The 25,513-nt window shown below is 47.5% G+C and overlaps 1 protein-coding gene across 4 annotated transcripts in view; it reads left to right on the forward strand.

Annotated features, from left to right (window-relative positions):
- Window positions 1–25,513, forward strand: part of CDK4 (cyclin dependent kinase 4) — a 127,059-nt gene that overhangs the window by 8,046 nt on the left and 93,500 nt on the right. For all 4 annotated transcript variants that reach the window (XM_063952307.1, XM_063952308.1, XM_063952306.1 and 1 more), the window contains one exon: window positions 4,004–4,257. In XM_063952307.1, the coding sequence (XP_063808377.1) occupies window positions 4,040–4,257 (218 nt within the window). In that variant the 5' untranslated portion in view covers window positions 4,004–4,039. The remainder of the gene's footprint in view (window positions 1–4,003; window positions 4,258–25,513) is intronic.

A 25,513-nucleotide genomic window follows, 5' to 3' on the forward strand; every position in this document is an offset into this window, starting at 1 on the left:
GACACGCAACTCTGATGAAATTATGTAAACCACAAACGAGTCTAATGTAGTTACCCCGACCACCCGTATTCTGAGTCGCGATAATCTGGAATCTTCGTGGGATGCAGTACTTGCTTCCCACTCTGAATCAGGCTCTTACTACCATTTTTAAACAGATTTATCTTGTTTATGAGGCTTTGATCCAAGGCTGGAGACTGATTGAACAAAGTTTATAGAGTACATTTTTCCTGTTCTATTTTTATTCCCCACTAGCTGGGACCAGTTTGCTGCTGTGATCTTCTGATAACATTTATTTAGTTAAAGATTCCTGGTCTTTGTTGTACATTTATTTGGTTTTACTTTTAACAAAAGTAAAGGTTCATGAGGACATACAATGATTGCCCATACTGATCAACGTGTAATCGGGAAAATTCAAATGTTAATAAGGACTTATTATTAATAATAATATTACATTTTATTTATAAGGCACCACAAGTGTTTTGCAGCGCCATACAAAGGACCGTACAGGGACACAAAACTTAGTGTTACAGTAAATAAATAAAAATAGAGTACAGGTAACAAAGAGCACTACAATTCTCAAAACATAATACAGCTTAGATGTAAGTAGCGAGTGATTGATCAGCGTACAACTAGGAGCTGGTGGCCATAGATAGAGATGAGCCTTTACCAGCAGGAGAAAAAGCGGGTAAAGATGGTCACTAAGTAGGAAAGGGTTTTGACAACAAGAGGAAAGAGGGCCCCTCTCTGAGGAGCTAACAATCTGGTAGGAAGGAGTGACGGATGACATGAGGTGCAAGCAAGCGGGAGGTAGCCTGATGGCAGTATGTAATCAAAGCAGAGATGGTCAAGGCAGGGGGGGGGAGGAGCAGCCTCAAGACTAGGTTATGCATCGGAAGGGTACGCTTTGATGAATTGGTACGAATTGATGAATGGGTTTTCAGTGCCCGTTTGAAGCTTTTCAAGGTCGGGGAGAGTCTAATGGAGCAGGGTAGCGTGTTCCACTGAAGGGGTGCAGCACGGGCAAAATCTTGATCTCTAGCATGGGAAGCAGTGACCAGGGTAGAGGAGAGGCGATGGTCATTGGCCAACCATAGGAGGTGTGCAGAAGTATGAAGGGAGAGGATTTTGGAGATGTAGGGAGCAGTGGAATTAGAGATGGCCTTGTATGTGAGGTTGAGGAGTTTGAAGAGGATTCTGTAGGGGAATGGGAGCCAGTGCAGATTGTGTCGAAGGGGAGTGACAGATGTGGAGCTGCGAGAGAGGAAGATAAGCCTAGCTGTGGAGTTGAGGACAGATTGGAGGGGAGCAAGTGAGGCCAGTGAGGAGAACGTTGCAGAAGTCAAGCAGGGAGATGACCAGTGAGCGGAGGATACGTTTAGTTGCACTCTGGGAGTCAAGAGTGACGTCCAAGCAGCAGAGTTGGGGAACGATGGAGATGATCGTGTTGTCAACAGTGATAGAGATACTGGTAGGGGGTGTTACACTGGCTGAAGGAAAGATAGTGAGTTCAGTTTTGTCCATGTTGAGCTTCAGAGAGCGCTCAGCCATCCAGGAGGAGATGGCGGAGAGGCAGCTGGAAACCTGAGGGAGGACAGAGGGGGACAGATCAGGAGAGGTAGAGTTGTGTGTCATCAGCATAGAGGTGGTATTGAAGGCCAAAGGAGTTAATAAGCGCACCCAGGGAAGAGGTGTACAGGGAGAAGAGAAGGGGGGCCAAGGACAGAAACCTGAGGGACACCAACAGGAAAGATGGAAGGGTGCAAGGTGGTGCCGGAGGCAGACACCGAGAAGGAGCGGTTAGTGAGGTAAGCGGTAAACCAGTCAAGGACAGTGCTAGAGAGGCCAATGTTTTGGAGTGTGCGGAGGAGGAGAGGATGATCCACGGTGTCAAAGGCAGCAGAGAGGTCTAGAAGGATAAGTGGAGAGAAGCGGCCCCTGGATTTGTCCAAAAGCAGGTCATTGGTGACTTTCACCAGGGCGGTATCAGTGGAGTGGAGTGGGCGAAAGCCAGATTGTAGTGGATCAAGGATGGAGTTGTCAGAGAGGTAACTTGTGAGACGGCTGTAGACCAGTCGTTCAAGTAGTTTGGAGGCGAATGGGAGAAGAGAGATGGGGTGGTAGCTAGTGGGTGATGAAGGCTCGAGGTTGGGTATTTTGAGAATAGGTGAGACCAGACATGTTTGAATGGTGAAGGAAAGATGCCGGTATAGAGTAATAGGTTGAAGGTGAGCAAGGTAGGAGCAGGCAGTGGGGGAGAGGGAGCGGAGAAGACGGGAGGGGGTCCAGGGAGCAGGTTGAGAGGAGGGGGAGGATAAGATAAGGGCGTGGACTTCCTTGTCTGTAGTGGGACAGACAGGCAGTCAGTGGCAGTGAGGGAGGATGGGAGGGGAGGAGGGGGGCAAAGGAGCGTGTTGAAAGTTTCAAACAGACGGCGTGGACTGGAGGACTGAGAAGAAATGAGTACTTGGAAAAAGGATTGCTTGGTGAGGGAAAGAGCAGAGCTGTAGGAGGAGAGAATAAACTTGAAATGTAGGAAATCCACCAAAGAGGGAGATTTCCTCCAGAAACGTTCAGCGGAGCGTGAACATTTTTGTAAGAATCGTGTTACTTTGGTGTGCCAGGGTTGGGGTGTAGAGAGGTGGAGGGGGACAGAGGAGAGGGGGGCCACAGAGTGTAGAGCAGAGGTTAGGGAAGAGTTATAGAAGGAGGCTGCCTGGTTGGGACAGGTCATGGTGGAAAGAGGAGAGAGGAAAGTCTCGAGGGAGAACAGGATAGCGGGGTTGAGAGATCCGAGATTTCGTCTGGTGATGGAGGGTCTGGGCGTGTAGAGGAGAGGGGAAGACGAGAGTGTGAAAGAAAGCAGATGTGTGGTCAGAGAGAGGGAAGGGAGAGTTAGAGAAATCAGAGATATCGGATCGGTGGGTGAAAACAAGGTCAAGGGAGTGGCCGAGATTGTGAGTAGGGGTGGAGGTCCATTGAGAAAGTCCAAAGGAGGAGGAAAGGTTAAGAAGGTTAGTGGAAGCTGCATTAGTGATGTCCATAAGGATGTTTAAAGTCACAGAAGATGATAGAGGGGAGGTTGAAGGAGAGAAAGTGGGGAAGCCAGGCTGCAAAGTTGTCAAGGAAAGGTGAACAGCGGCCAGGGGGGAGGTAGATCACTGCCACAAGGAGGTGAATGGGGTAGAAGAGGTGGATAGCGTGGACCTCAAAGGTTATGGATGACTGCTGTCTGACAGTGCGTTGGGTTAGTATCTGTCTGCATGCATTGTGGGCGATTAAATGGTTTCCCTTCAGTGTCTACTAGTGGGAGTGCAAAATGGATCAATAAAATTGTTGCTCCGTTTACACAGCCGTTAGCCATGGGGGTGACCTTTCTTCTTGCAGCTTCCTGAGGTACGAGAAGAAATGTGTGCAAAGTCCGTGGTTAGGCGCCCAAGCCGGAGTTTGGGTACCCTAAATGGGACTTTAGCCGCTGTGACTACTTTAACACTAATAATACTTTAATAAGTATGTTGCTCTCTTTCGGTTAGCTGACACATATATTATACTCTAAAAATAAATACTAGTAAGCTTAACATTGTTTGTTTATTAAGTTTAAATAAGTTAGCATTAGCGTTTTTGCTAATAATATCAGACAGGCATTTGGACGAAGGTCTCTTACTTACTGTTGCCCCCTACCGACAATTGTGTCCAGTCATTGGCTGTCACTTAAATGGCTTTATTGCAGCAAACCTATGACAATAACTTTCATATGTTTGCAGGGAGTGTATAGCAGTGGCACATTACATGTGTATGCCTTATCCTCTTCCAGTAATTTACATTATAACAGTCTATTTAAAAAAATAAAAAAAAATGCGCTTCCCATGTTTCAGAATGTTACATTTATCCAGCACCTGATTCTCTTATCTGGAAGAATGGTAGTGTTGCCTAGGGGTAAAGATTGTGTTACTGCCCTGTTTACTGATCTTACAGACACATAACGGCTACGTTTCTGTATTTCCAGGTAGAGAGTGTGAGAAAACGTCACGTACTCAGGAATATGGCTAAAGAGATTCGAGGGCAGTATGAACCTGTTGCTGAAATCGGGGTTGGAGCCTACGGTACTGTGTATAAGGCACGAGACTTGCAGAGTGGGAAGTTTGTGGCCCTCAAAAATGTGCGAGTTCAGACTAATGAGAATGGTCTTCCCCTCTCTACTGTCAGGGAGGTAGCACTGCTGAAACGCCTTGAGCACTTTGACCATCCAAACATTGTAAAGTGAGTAAATGTATTATTTGCTTTGGAGATTCTGGGTCATCGGTACCTTTGGTGAATAACTGTTTGCTTTCAGGGGTGTGTGTCTTCATTGACATTTAAAATTGGAACTAATGATTAATCTTCTTGGGTTAATACTAAATGAAAGACTACCGGTAAATCTAGAACATGTGTTAAAATAAAAGGTTATATGGTATTATTCACAGGAAGATGCATTAATGTTCCATTCTTGATTTCACTCTATGAAGTTTGTAATTGTAAGTAGTAATTTTCTCTAACGTCCTAGAGGATGCTGGGGACTCCGTAAGGACCATGGGGATAGAAGAGCTCCGCAGGAGACATGGGCACTTTAAGAAAGACTTTAGGTCTGGGTGTGCACTGGCTCCTCCCTCTATGCCCCTCCTCTAGACCTCAGTTTGATACTGTGCCCAGAGAAGATGGGTGCACTTCAGGGAGCTCTCCTAAGCTTCCTGACAGAAAGTATATTTGTTAGGTTTTTTATTTTCAGGGAGCCTGCTGGCAACAGACTCCCTGCATCAGGGACTGAGGGGAGAGAAGCAGACCTACTTCTGTGAGTTTCAAGGCTCTGCTTCTTAGGCTACTGGACACCATTAGCTCCAGAGGGATCGGTACGCAGGTCTCACCCTCGCCGTCCGTCCCAGAGCCGCGCCGCCGTCCCCCTCGCAGAGCCGGAAGATAGAAGCCGGGTGAGTATGAGAAGAAAAGAAGACTTCAGAGGCGGCAGAAGACTTCATGATCTTCACTGAGGTAACGCACAGCACTGCAGCTGTGCGCCATTGCTCCCATACACCTCACACACGGCAGTCACTGTAAGGGTGCAGGGCGCAGGCGGGGGCGCCCTGGGCAGCATATAGACCTCTTTTTGGCAAAAATAAGTATATGTACAGCTGGGCACTGTACATGTATAGGAGCCCCCGCCAAATTTTGAGATTTTAAGCGGGACAGAAGCCCGCCACCGAGGGGGCGGGGCTTCTCCCTCAGCACTCACCAGCGCCATTTTTTCTCCACAGCACCGCTGAGAGGAAGCTCCCCGGACTCTCCCCTGCAGACTCACGGTAGAAAGAGGGTAAAAAGAGAGGGGGGGGCACATAAATTTAGCGCATTAATCATATATACAGCAGCTACTGGGTAAACACTAAGTTACTGTGTATACCACGGTAGACAGAGGGTTTTAAAGAAGAGGGGGGGCACAGAATTGGCGCATATTGTATATGTAAACAGCGCTATCTGGGTAAACATAAAATTATTGTGTTTTTCTCCTGGGTCATACAGCGCTGGGGTGTGTGCTGGCATACTCTCTCTCTGTCTCTCCAAAGGGCCTGGTGGGGAAACTGTCTTCAGATAAGAAGTTCCCTGTGTGTGTGTGGTGTGTCGGTACGCGTGTGTCGACATGTCCGAGGTAGAAGGCTCACCTAGAGAGGAGGAGGAGCGTATGAATGTGAGGTCTCCGTCGGCGGTGCCGACACCTGACTGGGTGGATATGTGGAATGTTTTAAGTGCTAGTGTGAACTTATTGCACAAGAGATTAGACAAAGCTGAAGCTAAGGAACAGTCAGGGAGTGAACCCGTGTCTGTCCCTATGTCGCCGGAACCTTCAGGGTCTCAGAAGCGCCCACTATCCCAAATAGCAGACACTGATACCGACACGGATTCAGACTCCAGTGTCGACTACGATGATGTAAAGTTACAGCCAAAAGTGGCTAAATGTATTCGATATATGATTATTGCAATAAAAGAAGTGTTGCATATCACAGAGGAACCCCCTGTCCCTGACACAAGGGTACACATGTATAAGGGAAAAAAGCCTGAGGTAACTTTTCCCTCCTCACATGAGTTGAACGAATTATGTGAAAAAGCTTGGGAATCTCCAGACAAAAAACTGCAGATTCCCAAAAGGATTCTTATGGCGTATCCTTTCCCGCCAACGGACAGGATACGATGGGAATCATCCCCTAAGGTGGACAAAGCGTTGACACGCTTGTCAAAAAAGATAGCGCTGCCATCACAAGATACGGCTACCCTCAAGGATCCTGCAGACCGCAAGCAGATTACCTTGAAATCCATTTACACACATTCTGGTACATTACTCAGACCGGCAATTGCGTCGGCCTGGCTTTGTAGCGTGGTAGCAGCATGGACAGATTCCTTATCGGCAGAGATTGAGACCTTAGATAAGGATACCATTTTATTGACCCTAGGTCATATATATGAGTGATGCGCAAAGAGACATTTTACTGGGTTCCAGAATAAACGCTATGTCAATCTCTGCTAGACGAGGACCCGGCAGTGGACAGGTGATGCCGACTCAAAAAGACATATGGAGGTTTTACCTTACAAGGGGGAGGAATTGTTTGGGGAAGGTCTCTCGGACCTGGTCTCCACAGCTACGGCAGGTAAATCTAATTTTTTGCCTTATGTTCCCCCACAGCCTAGGAAAGCGCCACATTATCAAATGCAGTCCTTCCGTTCAAATAAAAGCAAAAGAGTGCGTGGATCGTCCTTTCTTGCCAGAGGTAAGGGCAGAGGTAAAAAGCTGCACAGCTAGTTCCCAGGAACAGAAATCCTCCCCGGCATCTGCAAAATCCACCGCATGACGCTGGTGCTCCGCTGGGGGAGTCCGCCCCAGTGGGGGCACGTCTTCGACTTTTCAGCCACATTGGGTTCACTCACAGGTGGATCCCTGGGCAATAGAAATTGTTTCTCAGGGATACAAGCTGGAATTCGAAGAGGTGCCTCCTCGCCGGTTTTTCAAATCTGCTCTACCGACTTCTCCCCTGGAAAGGGAGATAGTGTTAAATGCTATTCACAAATTGTGTCTTCAACAAGTGGTGGTCGAAGTTCGCCTACTTCAGAGAGGGAAGGGATACTACTCCACCCTGTTTGTAGTTCCGAAACCGGACGGTTCGGTCAGACCCATATTGAATTTAAAATCCCTGAACCTATACTTAAAACGGTTCAAGTTCAAAATGGAATCGCTAAGAGCGGTCATCGACAGCCTGGAAGGGGGAGATTTTATGGTATCCCTGGACATAAAGGATGCATACCTTCATGTTCCCATATATCCACCTCATCAGACGTACCTGAGTTTTGTGGTACAGGATTGTCATTACCAATTTCAGACGTTGCTGTTTGGGCTTTCCACGGCCCGAGGATTTTCACAAAGGTAATGGCGGAAATTATGGTGCTCCTGCGCAAGCAGGGTGTCGCAATTATCCCGTACTTGGACGATCTCCTCATAAAAGCGAGATCACGAGAGAAGTTACTGAACAGTGTGTCACTTTCAGTGAAGGTGTTACAGCAACACGGTTGGATTCTCAATATCCCGAAGTCGCAGCTGGTTCCTACGACTCGTCTGAGCTTCTTGGGCATGGTTCTGGACACAGACCAGAAAAAGATTTTTCTCCCGATAGAATAGGCTCAGGAACTCATGACTGTAGTCAAGAACCTATTGAAGCCAAAACAAGTGTCTGTGCATCATTGCACTCAAGTCCTGGGAAAAATGGTGGCAACATACAAGGCCATTCCCTTCGGCAGGTTCCATGCAAGGACTTTCCAATGGGACCTATTGGACAAGTGGTCCGGGTCACATCTACAAATTCATCAGCGGATCACCCTGTCCCCCAGGGCCAGGGTAATCTCTCCTGTGGTGGCTACAGAGTGCTCACCTTTTGGAAGGACGCAGGTTCGGCATTCAGGATTGGATCCTGGTGACCACGGACGCGAGCCTCAGAGGGTGGGGACCAGTCACAAGGGGAAGAAACTTTCAAGGACTCTGGACAAGTCAAGAGACTTGTCTTCACATCAACATCCTGGAACTGAGGGCCATATACAACGCCCTACGTCAGGCGGAGAACTTACTTCGCGACCAACCAGTTCTGATCCAGTCAGACAACATCACCGCAGTGGCTCATGTAAACCGCCAAGGCGGCACAAGGAGCAGGGTGGCAATGGCGGAAGCCACCAAGATTCTTCGCTGGGCGGAAAATCATGTAAGCGCACTGTTGGCTGTGTTCATTCCGGGAGTGGACAACTGGGAAGCAGACTTCCTCAGCAGACACGACCTGCATCCAGGGGAGTGGGGACTTCATCGGGAAGTTTTCGCACAGATTGCAAGTCAGTGGGGACTGCCCCAGATAGACATGATGGCATCCCGTCTCAACAAAAAGCTACAGAGGTATTGCGCCAGATCAAAAGATCCTCAGGTGGTAGCAGTAGACGCCCTAGTGACACCGTGGGTGTTCCAGTCGGTTTATGTGTTTCCTCCTCTTCCTCTCATACCCAAGGTATTGAGAATAATAAGGAAAAGAGGAGTGAGAACAATTCTCATTGTTCCAGATTGGCCAAGAAGGACCTGGTATCCGGATCTGCTGGAAATGCTCACAGAAGATCCGTGGCCTCTTCCTCTACGACAGGACCTGTTACAACAGGGGCCATGTCTGTTCCAAGACTTACCGCGGCTGCGTTTGACGGCATGGCGGTTGAACGCCGGATCCTAGCGGAAAAAGGAATTCCGGATGAGGTCATTCCTACGCTGATAAAGGCTAGGAAGGACGTGACAGTTAAACATTATCACCGTATATGGCGAAAATATGTTTCTTGGTGTGAGGCCAGGAATGCTCCTACGGAAGAATTCCATCTGGGCCGTTTCCTGCACTTCCTACAGACTGGAGTGAATTTGGGCTTAAAGTTAGGATCCATTAAGGTTCAGATTTCGGCCTTATCCATTTTCTTTCAAAAAGAATTGGCTTCTCTCCCAGAAGTACAGACTTTTGTAAAGGGAGTGCTGCATATTCAGCCTACTTTTATGCCTCCGGTGGCGCCTTGGGACCTTTAGCGTGGTGTTGAGTTTCCTTAAGTCGAACTGGTTTGAACCACTTCAAGCGGTGGAGTTAAAATATCTCACTTGGAAGGTGGTCATGTTATTAGCCTTGGCTTCGGCTAGGCGAGTGTCGGAATTGGCGGAGTTGTCTCATAAAAGCCCCTATCTGGTTTTCCATATGGATAGGGCGGAATTGCGGACTCGCCCTCAATTCTTGCCTAAGGTGGTGTCATCTTTTCATATGAACCAGCCTATTGTGGTCCCTGTGGCTACATGAGAGTTGGAGGATTCTGAGTCCCTTGATGTAGTCAGGGCTTTGAAAATTTATGTGGCCAGAACGGCTAGAGTCAGGAAAACGGAAGCAATGTTTGTCCTATATGCAGCCAACAAGGTTGGCGCCCCTGCTTCGAAGCAGACTATTGCTCGCTGGATCTGTAATACCATCCAGCAGGCGCATTCTACGGCTGGATTGCCGTTACCAAAATCAGTCAAGGCCCATTCCACTAGGAAGGTGGGCTCGTCTTGGGCAGCTGCCCGAGGGGTCTCGGCACTACAACTGTGCCGAGCTGCTACTTGGTCGGGTTCAAACACCTTTGCAAAATTCTATAAGTTTGATACCCTGGCTGAGGAGGACCTAAGGTTTGCTCAATCGGTGCTGCAGAGTCATCCGCACTCTCCCGCCCGTTTGGGAGCTTTGGTATAATCCCCATGGTCCTTACGGGGTCCCCAGCATCCTCTAGGACGTTAGAGAAAATAAGATTTTAAACCTACTGGTAAATTTTTTTTTCTCGTAGTCCGTAGAGGATGCTGGGCGCCCGTCCCAAGTGCGGACTACTTCTGCGAGACTTGTATATAGTTTTGCTTCCATAAGGGTTATGTTATAGTTCCATCAGGTTGGACTGATGCTACGTTATTTTTTCATACTGTTAACTGTTTAATTGATACACAAGTTATACGGTGTGATTGGTGTGGCTGGTATGAATCTTGCCCTTGGATTAACAAAAATCCTTTCCTCGTAATGTCCATCTCCTCTGGGCACAGTTTCTCTAACTGAGGTCTAGAGGAGGGGCATAGAGGGAGGAGCCAGTACACACCCAGACCTAAAGTCTTTCTTAAGACTGGCTCCTGCGGAGCCAGTCTATCCCCATGGTCCTTACGGAGTCCCCAGCATCCTCTACGGACTACGAGAAAAAATTTTACCGGTAGGTTTAAAATCTTATTTTTCAAAACGTGTATTTCTCTATTTTCCTGTCTGCTGTAAAGGGCCGTAATCTTACAGCAGAAGTTACTGTGTTGTGGACTACACACAAAGGCCCTCATTCCGAGTTGTTCGCTCGGTATTTTTCATCGCATCGCAGTGAAAATCCGCTTAGTACGCATGCGCAATGTTCGCACTGCGACTGCGCCAAGTAACTTTACTATGAAGAAAGTATTTTTACTCACGGCTTTTTCTTCGCTCCGGCGATCGTAATGTGATTTACAGGAAATGGGTGTTACTGGGCGGAAACACGGCGTTTCAGGGGCGTGTGGCTGAAAACGCTACCGTTTCCGGAAAAAACGCAGGAGTGGCCGGGGAAACGGTGGGAGTGCCTGGGCGAACGCTGGGAGTGTTTGTGACGTCAACCAGGAACGACAAGCACTGAAATGATCGCACAGGCAGAGTAAGTCTGGAGCTACTCTGAAACTGCTAAGTAGTTAGTAATCGCAATATTGCGCATACATCGGTCGCAATTTTAAGAAGCTAAGATTCACTCCCAGTAGGCGGCGGCTTAGCGTGTGTAACTCTGCTAAATTCGCCTTGCGACCGATCAACTCGGAATGAGGGCCAAAATGCGGAGAAGATTTTCTCCTTTTTGGGGGCTTGGATGTCATGCTGCATTCGGCAGCATGGCCCTCGCCGGCGATGTTGCCAGATTGAGCTGCGTGCATGTGCGATGGACAATGTTGCATTGTCAGCGACAGTGGGTACACACAGGACGATTTTAACAATTTGATGCTCCGATTCGTTTATGAAGTCGTCTAATGTGTGCACAGCTTAACAGTCTGAATACAAATATAACACAAAGGTTACATTGTAACCACATGTCGTAGGTAGCATCTACCAACATTTTGGTTGAGGATATGTATTCATTTTATTTAATTTAAGCATTTTTTTTTTTTATTTTTTTTTTAAGCTTAACAAAGGAGATCATAAGACCTATTTGGGATAAAAACTAATTTTAAAGAAGGAACTCTCCTTAAAAAAAGGCAGGTCTTGTCTTTCTATGACTTCTGGTGGCCTAAGTAGAATCTTTTCTAGTTCCGTTCTTAGAAAGTGTTATTGTGGGCTCCCTTTATTGTGCCTCTAGTAAAACAGCTGGGCTTGATATCTGTGCTCAGTGTCCTGGTTACTATTTAAGGCCGTTCCTGTGATGTCATCTGTGCAACGCTATAAGAGGAGGAGAGCTTCAGAAGAAGCAATATTACATAAGTAGCACTAACAAAAACCATGTAAACTGGATTTAAATGTCTATTCTGTCAGTTACTATTACATTAATTTTGCATTGGGGTGTGCAAAGGGTTAAAAAACAAACAATTATTACTGTAAAAAAGTTTTTGCATAGGAACTTGGTGTAGGGAAGTGATTACAGGGTAATGTTACTAGAGTTGTGCTAATGGTGTATTTTCTCATTGTGGCCTAATGAAGATAGGTTTAATTGTAGTAGTGGTAGCTGTTTTTTTTTTTTTTTTTTTTTTTCCCCCCCCGCTACCTAAAACTCATTGAGGGCTACGTAGTAGGTTGCAAATTTAAGCAACCAGTCTGTTTTGTTGCGTTCGCTGGAAAATTGAAAGCAGTGTTTAGTGTAAGGCTGGTTTTGCCTTCTAACTAATTGCCACTTTACATTTAATAGGGAGTTCACTGAAAAGACGCCGGTTCCGTATGATCTGAACCGATTACATAGCACCCCCATTGTCCTACTTACAGTATGACAGACATCTGTTGACATGGTATACCTGGAACATGCTGAGAAATAGTTCATGTGTTTCAAGAGCTGTAATTAATATTTTACTATGGTTACTGTGAAAACAAACAAAATTATTTAATTGCATGTAAAGCAGTGACTATGTACTGTGTAATAAGCAGAAAAAATACCCCCTTCATTCAGTCCATTTTGGATGCGCTATGCTCTCTCCAGGGCCTCCTCCCTCATGATCTGACGGAGCGAGATGGGTAAAGTATAGCGATAGCTGGTATGGGACGAAGCATAGCCTGATGGTAAGACCCATCTATGTTGTGTTTTAAGTAGTAGAACTGTTATTAGTATTACATTGGGAAAGGATGAAATTGGCAGGATAGAGTCGGGCGGGGATGGGTGTGACATGCCAACAATCATAATGTCGGCATTTACCATGTTAGAATGTTGACATTGCCCCTGGTTCCCCCGGCAGTGACTTGCCTTCTCGTTGCTGCGTCTTTTGGCTACTGGAAGTCATGACCGTCACTTCCTGGTGAGACCTCTGCTGCTCCGGTGTCCTGGTATGTATTTCTCCCCTAACCCTAATCCCTAACCTCCCTCTATTCCTGTACCCTCTGACCTGCACCCTAACCCTGTTGTCATCATTCTGAGAGCTGACACGTTGCATGTTGACATTTTAACAATGGCTACTTGTCAACCTTTTGACTACATCCCATCAGGTGACCACGATCAAAGCTCAGGGGACACTTGTTTGCGGTACATTTGTGCTTTAGTGTGAAACGCAGAAATAGGGACCTTGAGCTGATCTTGGTCCTGTGACAAGCTGTTGGTCTTTAGGGGTGTAGTATGAACAGTGGACAGGTTCTGAATGATGACATGAATGTTAGGTCGGCAGGAAAAATGTCCACACCAGAATGTTTACATACAGTTTCTTTTCCTTATTTTTTCCTAACGCATGTACTGTCAACATTCCAGTGTTGACATGTTAAGTGTCAACATTTTTACATTCTGACCGGATAACTTTTTTTTTTTTTTATTGCACTATTTTACACTCCCAGTGGTACAAGTTTTACAGTGTTTCTGATCTTACCCTGAGTCGTCTTATTGGGTGTAACACTCTTAGGGGGGTGATTTAATAATTTTCTCCTTGCGGCTACTACTAGGGGGCGCCGAATGGAGGGTATCCAGTCTCCAGGTTGACCACACTTAGGTCGACAATGTCTAGGTCGACATGGTTTCTCGGTCAAAAGGGACTCTAGGTCGACATGACAAAAGGTCGACATGAGTTTTTCACCTTTTTTTCTTACGTCCTAGAGGATGCTGGGGACTCCGTAAGGACCATGGGGATAGAAGGGCTCCGCAGGAGACATGGGCACTTAAAGAAAGACTTTAGGATTTGGGTGTGCATTGGCTCCTCCCTCTGTGCCCCTCCTCCAGGCCTCAGTTGCTTACTGTGCCCAGAGGAGACTGGGTGCTTTTCAGAGGCTCTCCTGAGGTTTTTTATTTTCAGGGAGCCTGCTGGCAACAGACTCCCTGCATCGTGGGACTGAGGGGAGAGAAGCAGACCTACTTCTGTGAATTGAAAGGCTCTGCTTCTTAGGCTACTGGACGCCTAGGGGCTCATTCCCAGAGCCGGCTGTCACCCCCCTTGCAGAGCCAGAAGTCAGAAGACATGAGAGTAGAAGAAGAAAAAGAAGACATCAGTGATGGCTTCTGAGGTACCGCACAGCGATCGCGCTGCGCTCCATTCTCCCGCACACAGAGGCACTACAGGGTGCAGGGCGCGCTCCAGAGGGATCGGTACGCAGGTCTCATCCTCGCCGTCCGTCCCGGAGCCGCGCCGCCGTCCTCCTCACAGAGCCTGAAGGTAGAAGCCACGTGAGTATGAGAAGTTAGAAGACGTCAGAGGCGGCAGAAGACTTCACTGTTCTTCAGTGAGGTAACGCACAGCACTGCAGCTGTGCGCCATTGCACCCATTCACCTCACATACTGTGTCACTGTAAGGGTGCAGGGTGGGGGGGGGGGGTGCCCTGGGCAGCAAATAAACCTCTCCTGGCAAAAGATGGGTATATACAGCCAGCCACTGTATATACCTACGAGCCCCCGCCAAAGTTTTGTATTTTAGAGCGGGACAGAAGCCTGCCGCCGAGGGGGCGGGGCTTCTCCCTCAGCACTCACCAGCGCCATTTTTTCTCCACAGCACCGCTGAGGGGAAGCTCCCCGGACTCTCCCCTGCTTAGATCACGGTGACAAGAGGGTTTTAAAGTAGAGGGGGGGGGGGGCACATAATTGGCGAATTGAGTATAAAAGCGCTATCTGGGTAAACATAAATATTGTGTTTTTGTCCTGGGTTATTATAGCGCTGGGTGTGTGTTGGCATACTCTCTCTCTGTCTCTCCTAAGGGCCTTGTGGGGGAACTGTCCTCAGATAAGAGGGTTCCCTGAGTGTGTGGTGTGTCGGTACGCGTGTGTCGACATGTCTGAGGTAGAAGGCTTTTCGAGGGAGGGGGAGGAGCAAATGAATGTGGTGTCGCCGTCGACGGCGCCGACACCTGACTAGATGGATATGTGGAATGTTTTAAGTGCCAATGTAAATTTATTGCACAAAAGATTGGATAAAGCTGAAGCTAGGGAACAGTCAGGGAGTCAACCCATGCCTGTACTTATGTCGCAGGGACCTTCGGGGTCCCAAAAGCGCCCACTATCCCAAATAGTTGACACGGATACCGACACGGATTCTGACTCCAGTGTCGAATATGATGATGCAAAATTACAGCCAAAAGTGGCTAAATGTATTCGATATATGATTATTGCAATCAAAGATGTTTTGCATATCACAGAGGAACCCCCTGTCCCTGACACGCGGGTACACATGTATAAGGGAAAGAAAACTGAGATAAATTTCCCCCCCTCACATGAGCTGAACGAGTTATGTAAAAAAGCTTGGGAATCTCCAGACAAGAAACTGCAGATTCACAAAATAATTCTTATGGCGTATCCTTTCCCGCCAACGGACAGGATGCGGTGGGAATCATCCCCTAGGGTGGACAAAGCTTTGACACGCTTATCCAAAAAGATAGCGCTGCCTTCCCAAGATACGGCTACCCTCACGGATCCTTCTGATCGCAAGCAGGAGGTTACCCTGAAGTCCATTTATACACATTCAGGTACCTTACTAAGACCGGCTATTGCGTCGGCCTGGGTTTGTAGTGCTGTAGCAGCATGGACAGATACCTTATCAGTGGAAATTGATACCCTGGATAAGGATACCATCCTATTGACCCTAGGACATCTAAAAGATGCTGTCTTATATATGAGAGATGCACAAAGAGACATTGGTCTATTGGGTTCGAGAATCAACGATATGTCGATCTCGGCTAGAAGAGTCCTTTGGACCCGACAATGGACAGGTGATGCCGCTCAAAAAGGCATATGGAGGTTTTACCTTACAAGGGTGAGGAATTGTTTGGGGAAGGTCTCTCGGACCTGGTCTCCACTGCTACGGCAGGCAAATCTAATTTTTTACCTTATATTCCCTCACAACCTAAAAAAGCACCGCATTATCAAATGCAGTCCTTTCGATCAAATAGAAACAAGAAAGGCCGTGGATCGTCCTTTCTTGCCAGAGGTAAGGGCAGAGAGAAAAAGCTGCACAACACAGCTAGTTCCCAGGAACAGAAGTCCTCCCCGGCCTCTGCAAAATCCACCGCATGACGCTGGGGCTCCACTAAGGGAATCCGCCCTAGTGGGGGCACGTCTTCGAATTTTCAGCCACATCTGGGCCCACTCACAGGTGGATCCCTGGGCAATTGAAATTGTTTCCCTAGGTTACAAACTGGAATTCGAAGAGATGCCTCCTCGCCGGTTTTTCAAATTGGCTATACCAACGTCTTTTCAAGAACGGGAGATAGTGTTATATGCAATCGACAAATTGTATCTTCAACAGGTGGTGGTCAAGGTTCCCCCGCTTCAACAGGGCAGGGGATATTACTCAACCCTGTTTGTAGTCCCGAAACCGGACGGTTCAGTCAGACCCATTTTAAATTTAAAATACCTGAACCTATACTTGAAAAGGTTCAAATTCAAGATGGAATCGCTCAGGGCGGTCATCGCCAACCTGGAAGGGGGAGATTTTATGGTATCTCTGGACATAAAGGATGCATACCTTCATGTTCCCATATATCCACCTCATCAGGCGTACCTGAGATTTGCGGTACAGGATTGTCATTACCAATTTCAGACGTTGCCGTTTGGGCTTTCCACGGCCCCGAGAATTTTCACCAAGGTACTGGCGGAAATGATGGTGCTCCTGCGCAAGCAAGGTGTCACAATTATCCCGTACTTGGACGATCTCCTCATAAAAGCGAGATCAAGAGAGCAATTACTGAACAGCGTGTCACTTTCACTGAAGGTGTTACAGCAACATAGCTGGATTCTCAATATCCCGAAGTCGCAGCTGGTTCCTACGACTCGTCTACCCTTCTTGGGCATGATTCTGGATACGGACCAGAAAAGGGTGTATCTGCCGATAGAAAAGGCTCAAGAACTCGTGACTTTGGTCAGGAACCTATTGAAACCAAAACAGGTGTCAGTGCATCACTGCACGCGAGTCCTGGGAACGATGGTGGCATCTTACGAGGCCATTCCATTCGGCAGGTTCCATGCACGGACCTTCCAATGGGACCTACTGGACAAATGGTCCGGGTCGCATCTACAAATGCATCGGTTGATCACCCTGTCCCCCAGGGCCAGGGTGTCTCTCCTGTGGTGGCTGCAGAGTGCTCACCTTCTAGAGGGCCGCAGATTCGGCATTCAGGACTGGGTACTGGTGACCACGGATGCAAGCCTCCGAGGTTGGGGTGCAGTCACACAAGGAAGGAACTTCCAGGGTCTTTGGTCAAGTCAGGAGACTTGTCTTCACATCAACGTCCTGGAGCTAAGGGCCATATTCAACGCCATTCGTCAAGCGGAGACTTTGCTTCGCGACATACCAGTTCTGATGCAGTCAGACAACATCACCGCAGTAGCTCATGTAAACCGCCAGGGCGGCACAAAGAGCAGAGTGGCAATGGCGGAAGCCACAAAGATTCTACGCTGGGCGGAAAACCATGTAAGCGCCCTATCAGCAGTGTTCATCCCGGGAGTGGACAACTGGGAAGCAGACTTCCTCAGCAGGCACGACCTGCATCTGGGAGAGTGGGGACTTCATCAGGAAGTCTTCACACAGATTGCTAGCCAGTGGGGCCTGCCCCAGATAGACATGATGGCGTGCCGCCTAAACAAAAAACTGCAAAGGTATTGCGCCAGGTCAAGAGACCCTCAGGCGGTAGTGGTGGACGCACTAGTGACACCGTGGGTGTTCTACTCGGTATATGTTTTTCCTCCTCTTCCTCTCATCCCAAAGGTGTTGAGAATAATAAGAAAAGGAGGAGTTCGGACAATTCACATTGTTCCAGATTGGCCACGAAGGGCCTGGTACCCGGAATTGCAGGAGATGCTCACAGAAGATCCGTGGCCTCTTCCTCTAAGACAGGGCCCCTGTTGCAACAGGTCCTATCTGTTCCAAGACTTACCGCGGCTGCGTTTGACGGCATGGCGGTTGAACGTCGGATCCTAGCAGAATAGGGCATTCCGGATGAGGTCATTCCTACTCTGATAAAGGCTAGGAAGGATGTGAAAGCTAAACATTATCACCGTATATGGCGTAAATATGTTGCTTGGTGTGAGGCCAGGAATGCTCCTACGGAAGAATTCCATCTGGGCCGTTTTCTTCACTTTCTGCAAACTGGAGTGAATTTGGGCCTAAAATTAGGCTCCATTAAGGTTCAGATTTCGTCATTATCCATTTTCTTTCAAAAAGAATTGGCTTCACTTCCAGAAATACAAACTTTTGTAAAGGGAGTGCTTCATATTCAGCCTCCTTTTGTACCTCCGGTGGCGCCTTGGGACCTTAACGTGGTTTTGAGTTTCCTTAAGTCGCACTGGTTTGAACCACTTCAGACAGTAGAGTTAAAATATCTCACTTGGAAGGTGGTCATGTTGTTGGCCTTAGCTTCGGCTAGGCGAGTGTCAGAATTGGCGGCTTTGTCTCACAAAAGCCCCTATCTAGTTTTCCATATGGATAGGGTGGAATTGCGGACCCGTCCTCAATTCTTGCCTAAGGTGGTGTCATCCTTTCATATGAACCAACCTATTGTGGTGCCGGTGGCTACACGAAACTTGAAGGATTCCGAGTATCTGGATGTAGTCAGGGCTTTGAAAATTTACGTGGCCAGGACGGCCAAAGTCAGGAAAACTGAAGCGCTGTTTATCCTGTATGCAGCCAACAAGGTTGGCGCTCCTGCTTCAAAGCAGACTATTGCTCGCTGGATCTGTACCACGATTCAGCAGGCGCATACGATGGCTAGATTGCCGTTACCTAAATCAGTCAAGGCCCATTCCACTAGGAAAGTGGGCTCTTCTTGGGCGGCTGCCCGAGGGGTCTCGGCACTACAGCGGCTACTTGGTCAGGGGCAAACACGTTTGCGAAATTCTACAAATTTGATACCCTGGCTGAGGAGGACCTCCTGTTTGCTCAATCGGTGCTGCAGAGTCATCCACACTCTCCCGCCCGTTTGGGAGCTTTGGTATATTCCCCATTGTCCTTACGGAGTCCCCAGCATCCTCTAGGACGTAAGAGAAAATAAGATTTTAAACCTACCGGTAAATTTTTTTTCTCGTAGTCCGTAGAGAATGCTGGGCGCCCGTCCCAAGTGCGGACTACTTCTGCAAGACTTGTATATAGTTTTGCTTACATAAGGGTTATGTTATGGTTGCTTTCAGTTTCCGACTGAAGCTATGTTGAATTTCATACTGTTAACTGGTTAGTTTATCACAAGTTATACGGTGTGATTGGTGTGGGCTGGTATGAATCTTGCCCTTGGTTTAACAAAAATCCTTTCATTGTACTGTCCGTCTCCTCTGGGCACAGTTTCTCTAACTGAGGTCTGGAGGAGGGGCATTGAGGGAGGAGCCAGTGCACACCCAAATCCTAAAGTCTTTCTTAAAGTGCCCATGTCTCCTGTGGAGCCCGTCTATCCCCATCCTCTATGGACTACGAGAAAAAGATTTACCGGTAGGTTTAAAATCTTATTTTTTCCTCCATTTTTTTTTTAACTATTGCATACTTTACAATCCACATGGACTACAATTGGGAACGGCAACCCTTGCTCGAAGCATGGTATGGGGACATGGTGCACTAATTGGGGTTCCCGGTCACTGTACAGAGAAAACAACACCAAAAAAAGTGAAAAAACTCATGTCGACCTTCTGTCATGTCGACCTAGAAACCATGTTGGCCTACTTACTGTCGACCAATAGTGGTCGACCTAGACACTGTCGACCTAAGTGTGGTCGACCTTGCATACCACACCCGAATGATGTAATTCAGTTGTTGCTCTGTTTGGGCACCCATAAGCTGTGGGCGAGACATTCCTTATCGCCGCCTCCTAATACGGTAAGTGGTTTTGGCACACTAACCAGGACATTAGGCAGGATTAGCCATTATTCATGGCTAAACCCAGTCGATTTGGATGCTATAAGTAATTGGAGCCCGATCAGAGCAAAAATTGAATTGCTCTGATAGCTCAAATTACTTTTTAGCGCACATTTTTTTCCCCCCTTGAAACGTTTGCCATATAGAATTATATAGATTAATACTTGTATAATACAACATATATAACTCCTAGCACACCAATCATGAGATCTCCGCAAAATCCTTCTCCTGGTGCTGCTCACAGGACCATTGGTTTCCAAGCTGGAGGGATCCCTTAAGTCCTACAAATGTAGAAAGAATCGTCTGGGCAATGCTCCGCTTAAGATATATAGTAAGCATGTGCCCAAACTATTCTTTCTGCTGGTGTATCCTTGTTGTGCTATGATATGGCAAGACTTAGGCTATGTACACACTAGATGTCTCGCAAACAATACAATGTCTTCAGTGAAGGGACCTTGTGGGGAGGGGTGCAGGGGCCCTCGCTGCTGATGTCGCCTGTAGGACCTGCATGATCCGACGGAAGATAACGCTGACTGCGCACGTGCATCATTGGTGACCTATTTCATACACACGGGGGATGATATCGTGAACAATGTGTCCAAATCGGGCACATCGTACAAATATCATCTTGTGTGTACACACCTTTATTTCCTTACTGCATTTCTTTTGAATTTCTAATGCTGTAAATAGTGCTCACTAGATGTGGCCAGGTGTTTTTTGCCATCTGTACCTTTATGTCACAGACTAGTAATAGAGAAAACACTAGTTGAATGGAATCTAAGTACCACTTTGCTGCTGTGCTCTCTCCTCCTTTTATCGTTCTATAATTCTAGTTGCAATAACAAATATTTCTGCCCAGAAGGTTTCGCAACCGGTCAACTTCATTCTTAGCCAGTCCACAGGGGAGGTGCTAGAAATAGCCCATAAGGCACTGTGGCAGGTATTTCCTCTTAGCAGTGGTAGGCTGCGTCCTTGTGACCTGCAGATTTTTTGCTCACAACCTCTTGTTAACTAGCACCTTAGGGCTAGGTGTGATGTTGCCGTGCCCAGCTTATAGCGTTTACCATTAGTAAGCCCTGGTCATCAGTAACGGTAAGCTGCATCTCTCACTTGTGAATTTTCCTTGCGATTCCTATTGCCCTATATTTACTTCATATGCAAATGTCCAATTTGTTGCTTAAGACTAAACCTTTACACTAATTAACATTGCCTAGAAGTTTATATTAGTAGAGCTCTTTAGTGTACGGATAGGACAAAATAGTTCTGACCAATTTTTGGGTTCTAAGTACATTAAATGTACCAAGTCACCAAAAGGCAGCACAATGTATCTAGTCTGTGGGTTGAACAAAGCACAATACACAACTGGTAAGTAATAGTTTCCATTCTGTACTTTGAGTCGCCCTTTATTCTCATAAATGACAGATGATGACCTTATTACGTTTCACATGTTCTTGTGGTCAGTTTTCTGGTTGAACTGTCCTCTATTGCACAAATAATCCCCAACAAAAACCAGCAGAATGTCACATGCTGACTCATGCAAAGAACAGTGTTTCATGTTACCTAAGAAAATGGAGCATGCACATTCTCCCTGGCTTGTGAAATGTACGGGCCGCAGGGGAGCTGAAAAGCAAGACTTTTCTGTTTTTGTGTTTTTCCCACATTCACAGTTGTGGTCCGGAATGCCAGGATTCCATGTCTCTGCAGTCTGATGATTAACGATCACTTGACTGCAGAATGCAGTTTAAAAATAATTTTATAGCCTTATGAACCTTTTCAGAAGCCTGTTGCATGTGTGACTTTTGAAAAATGTGTTCCATGTTAATCACAGTTGATTTTGGTTGTGGCTGATGGGTTACACACTGCTACTTTTTGGAAGGTATCTGGTCGAATAGTTTGCAGTGACCATGTCAATTCGTAATTCCTTCCATACGACCATCCAGTCAGGTGTCGACTCCCTAGGGGGTGACATCACTATTACAGGCAATTACTCCGCCTCCACATCATTTTCCTCCTCATACATGTCGACACAATCGTACCGACACACAGCACACACACAGGGAATGCTCTGATAGAGGACAGGACCCCACGAGCCCTTTGGGGAGACAGAGGGAGAGTTTGCCAGCACACACCAGAGCGCTATATATATATATACAGGGATAACCTTATATAAGTGTTTCTCCCTTCTATAGCTGCTGTATTTGTATTATCTGCCAATTAGTGCCCCCCCTCTCTTGTTTTACCCTGATTCTGTAGCAGGACTGCAGGGGAGAGTCAGGGAGCCGTCCTTCCAGCGGAGCTGTGAGGGAAAATGGCGCTTGTGTGCTGAGGAGATAGGCTCCGCCCCCTTCTCGGCGGCCTTTTCTCCCGCTTTTTTTAGGAAAACTGGCAGGGGTTAAATGCATCCATATAGCCCAGGAGCTATATGTGATGCATTTCTTTAGCCATATAAGGTTTAAAACGCGTTTTATTGCGTCTCAGGGCGCTCCCCCCCAGCGCCCTGCACCCTCAGTGACCGGAGTGTGAAGTGTGCTGAGAGCAATGGCGCACAGCTGCAGTGCTGTGCGCTACCTTATTGAAGACAGGAACGTCTTCTGCCGCCGATTTTTCCGGACCTCTTCGCTCTTCTGGCTCTGTAAGGGGGCCGGCGGCGCGGCTCCGGGACCCATCCAAGCTGAGCCTGTGATCGTCCCTCTGGAGCTAATGTCCAGTAGCCAAGAAGCCCAATCCACTCTGCATGCAGGTGAGTTCGCTTCTTCTCCCCTTAGTCCCACGATGCAGTGAGCCTGTTGCCAGCAGGTCTCACTGAAAATAAAAAACCTATTTAAACTTTTACTCTAAGCAGCTCAGGAGAGCTACCTAGCATGCACCCTTCTCGGCCGGGCACAAAAATCTAACTGAGGCTTGGAGGAGGGTCATAGGGGGAGGAGCCAGTGCACACCAGCTAGTCCTAAAGCTTTTACTTTTGTCTCTTCACATAAATATCCTGGAACTAAGGGCAATTTACAATGCCCTAAGTCAAGCAAGGCCTCTGCTTCAGGGTCAGTCGGTATTGATCCAATCGGACAACATCACGGCAGTCGCCCACGTAAACAGACAGGGCGGCACAAGAAGCAGGAGGGCAATGGCAGAAGCTGCAAGAATTCTTCGCTGGGCGGAAAATTATGTGACAGCACTGTCAGCGGTGTTCATTCCGGGAGTGGACAACTGGGAAGCAGACTTCCTCAGCAGACACGACCTCCACCCGGGGGAGTGGGGACTTCACCCAGAAGTCTTCCACGTGATTGTAAACCGTTGGGAAAAACCAAAGGTGGACATGATGGCGTCTCGCCTCAACAAGAAACTAGATATTGCGCCAGGTCAAGGGACCCTCAGGCGATAGCGGTGGACGCTCTGGTAACACCGTGGGTGTACCAGTCAGTGTATGTGTTCCCTCCTCTGCCTCTCATACCCAAAGTATTGAGAATCATAAGAAGGAGAGGAGTAAGAACTATACTCGTGGCTCCGGATTGGCCAAGGAGGACTTGGTACCCGGAACTTCAAGAGATGCTCACGGAGGACCCGTGGCCTCTACCTCTAAGAAAGGACCTGCTCCAGCAGGGACCTGGTCTGTTCCAAGACTTACCGCGGCTGCGTTTGACGGCATGGAGGTTGAACGCCGGATCCTGAAGGAAAAAGGCATTCCAGATGAAGTCATCCCTACCCTGATCAAGGCCAGGAAGGATGTAACCGCGAAACATTATCACCGCATTTGGCGAAAATATGTTGCGTGGTGTGAGGCCAAGAAGGCCCCTACAGAGGAATTTCAACTGGGTAGTTTCCTGCATTTCCTGCAAACAGGACTATCTATGGGCCTAAAATTAGGGTCCATTAAGGTTCAAATTTCGGCCCTGTCAATATTCTTCCAAAAAGAACTGGCTTCAGTGCCTGAAGTTCAGACGTTTGTCAAAGGGGTACTGCATATACAGCCTCCTTTTGTGCCTCCAGTGGCACCTTGGGATCTCAATGTAGTGTTGAGTCTCCTAAAGTCACATTGGTTTGAACCACTCACCACTGTGGAATTAAAATATCTCACATGGAAAGTGGTCATGCTGTTAGCCCTGGATTCAGCCAGGCGTGTCTCAGAATTGGCGGCTTTATCATATAAAAGCCCTTACCTAATTTTTCATTCAGACAGGGCAGAACTGAGGACTCGCCCTCAATTTCTCCCTAAGGTGGTTTCAGCGTTTCACATGAACCAGCCTATTGTGGTGCCTGCGGCTACTAGGGACTTGGAGGACTCCAAGTTGCTGGACGTAGTCAGGGCCCTGAAAATATATGTTTCCAGGACGGCTGGAGTCAGAAAATCTGACTCGCTGTTTATCCTGTATGCACCCAACAAGCTGGGTGCTCCTGCTTCTAAGCAGACGATTGCTCGTTGGATTTGTAGTACGATTCAGCTTGCACATTCTGTGGCAGGCCTGCCACAGCCAAAATCTGTAAAAGCCCATTCCACAAGGAAGGTGGGCTCATCTTGGGCGGCTGCCCGAGGGGTCTCGGCTTTACAACTTTGCCGAGCAGCTACTTGGTCAGGGGCAAACACGTTTGCTAAATTTTACAAATTCGATACCCTGGCTGAGGAGGACCTGGAGTTCTCTCATTCGGTGCTGCAGAGTCATCCGCACTCTCCCGCCCGTTTGGGAGCTTTGGTATAATCCCCATGGTCCTTACGGAGTTCCCAGCATCCACTAGGACGTCAGAGAAAATAAGAATTTACTTACCGATAATTCTATTTCTCATAGTCCGTAGTGGATGCTGGGCGCCCATCCCAAGTGCGGATTGTCTGCAATACTTGTAAATAGTTATTGTTACACAAATCGGGTTGTTATTGTTGTGAGCCATCTTTTCAGAGGCTCCTCTGTTATCATGCTGTTAACTGGGTTCAGATCACAGGTTGTACAGTGTGATTGGTGTGGCTGGTATGAGTCTTACCCGGGATTCAAAATCCTTCCTTATTGTGTACGCTCGTCCGGGCACAGTATCCTAACTGAGGCTTGGAGGAGGGTCATAGGGGGAGGAGCCAGTGCACACCAGCTAGTCCTAAAGCTTTTACTTTTGTGCCCAGTCTCCTGCGGAGCCGCTATTCCCCATGGTCCTTACGGAGTTCCCAGCATCCACTACGGACTATGAGAAATAGAATTATCGGTAAGTAAATTCTTATTTTTACTTTATGCGAGAGATTCAATTGTTTTACCTCGCAGCAGCCATTAGTTGGCACCTAATAAAGCAATTTAATTGTTGATCTGTTTGAGCTCTAACACCCGCAGGCGACGCATTTTCAGCTCGCAGCCTCCTGAGGTACAAACTGAAATGTGCAATGAATCTGCACTCTGGGCACCCAAAGCTGTCTATAGATGGGTATAGCTGCTTTGCTAGGCTAAACACCATACTAATGGGCATGCACACGCCGCACTCGTGCCAGATGGGGATGAACAAATGAATTGTTCAGATAAGCGCCAGTTACATTTGGCGCCCACAAAACAATTTAATTTCACCCTGTATGTGTGTCTATACATGATTCACATCCATTTAGCCACAAGTCTGGTCAGGCACGGCTAATGGGTCCTCAGGCCTGTTTCTCAGTTGGCCTTCCAGATTATCCCAAACTGTTGATGAACTTGGGGTTAGGGCTCTCTGCAGGTTAGTCCCATGCTAAACTTTGCAAACCAAAGGGGTCATTTCGACCCGATCGGGGACGCCCTGTGCTGGGCGTCCCCCCGCATGTCAAGAAGATTTAGCACAGCTACGATCAACTCTGAATGACACACCAAGTCATAGGGGTCTATTCAATTAGTGCCGGTATTTTGGAAATACCGCCACTTTTCAACAGGAATAGGTTGAATTTGCATTCGATCTATTCAATGCAAGTGCCGTTTTTCTGACTGTCGGAA

Source organism: Pseudophryne corroboree, chromosome 2, assembly GCF_028390025.1.
Source record: "Pseudophryne corroboree isolate aPseCor3 chromosome 2, aPseCor3.hap2, whole genome shotgun sequence".
Lineage (NCBI taxonomy): Eukaryota > Metazoa > Chordata > Amphibia > Anura > Myobatrachidae > Pseudophryne > Pseudophryne corroboree.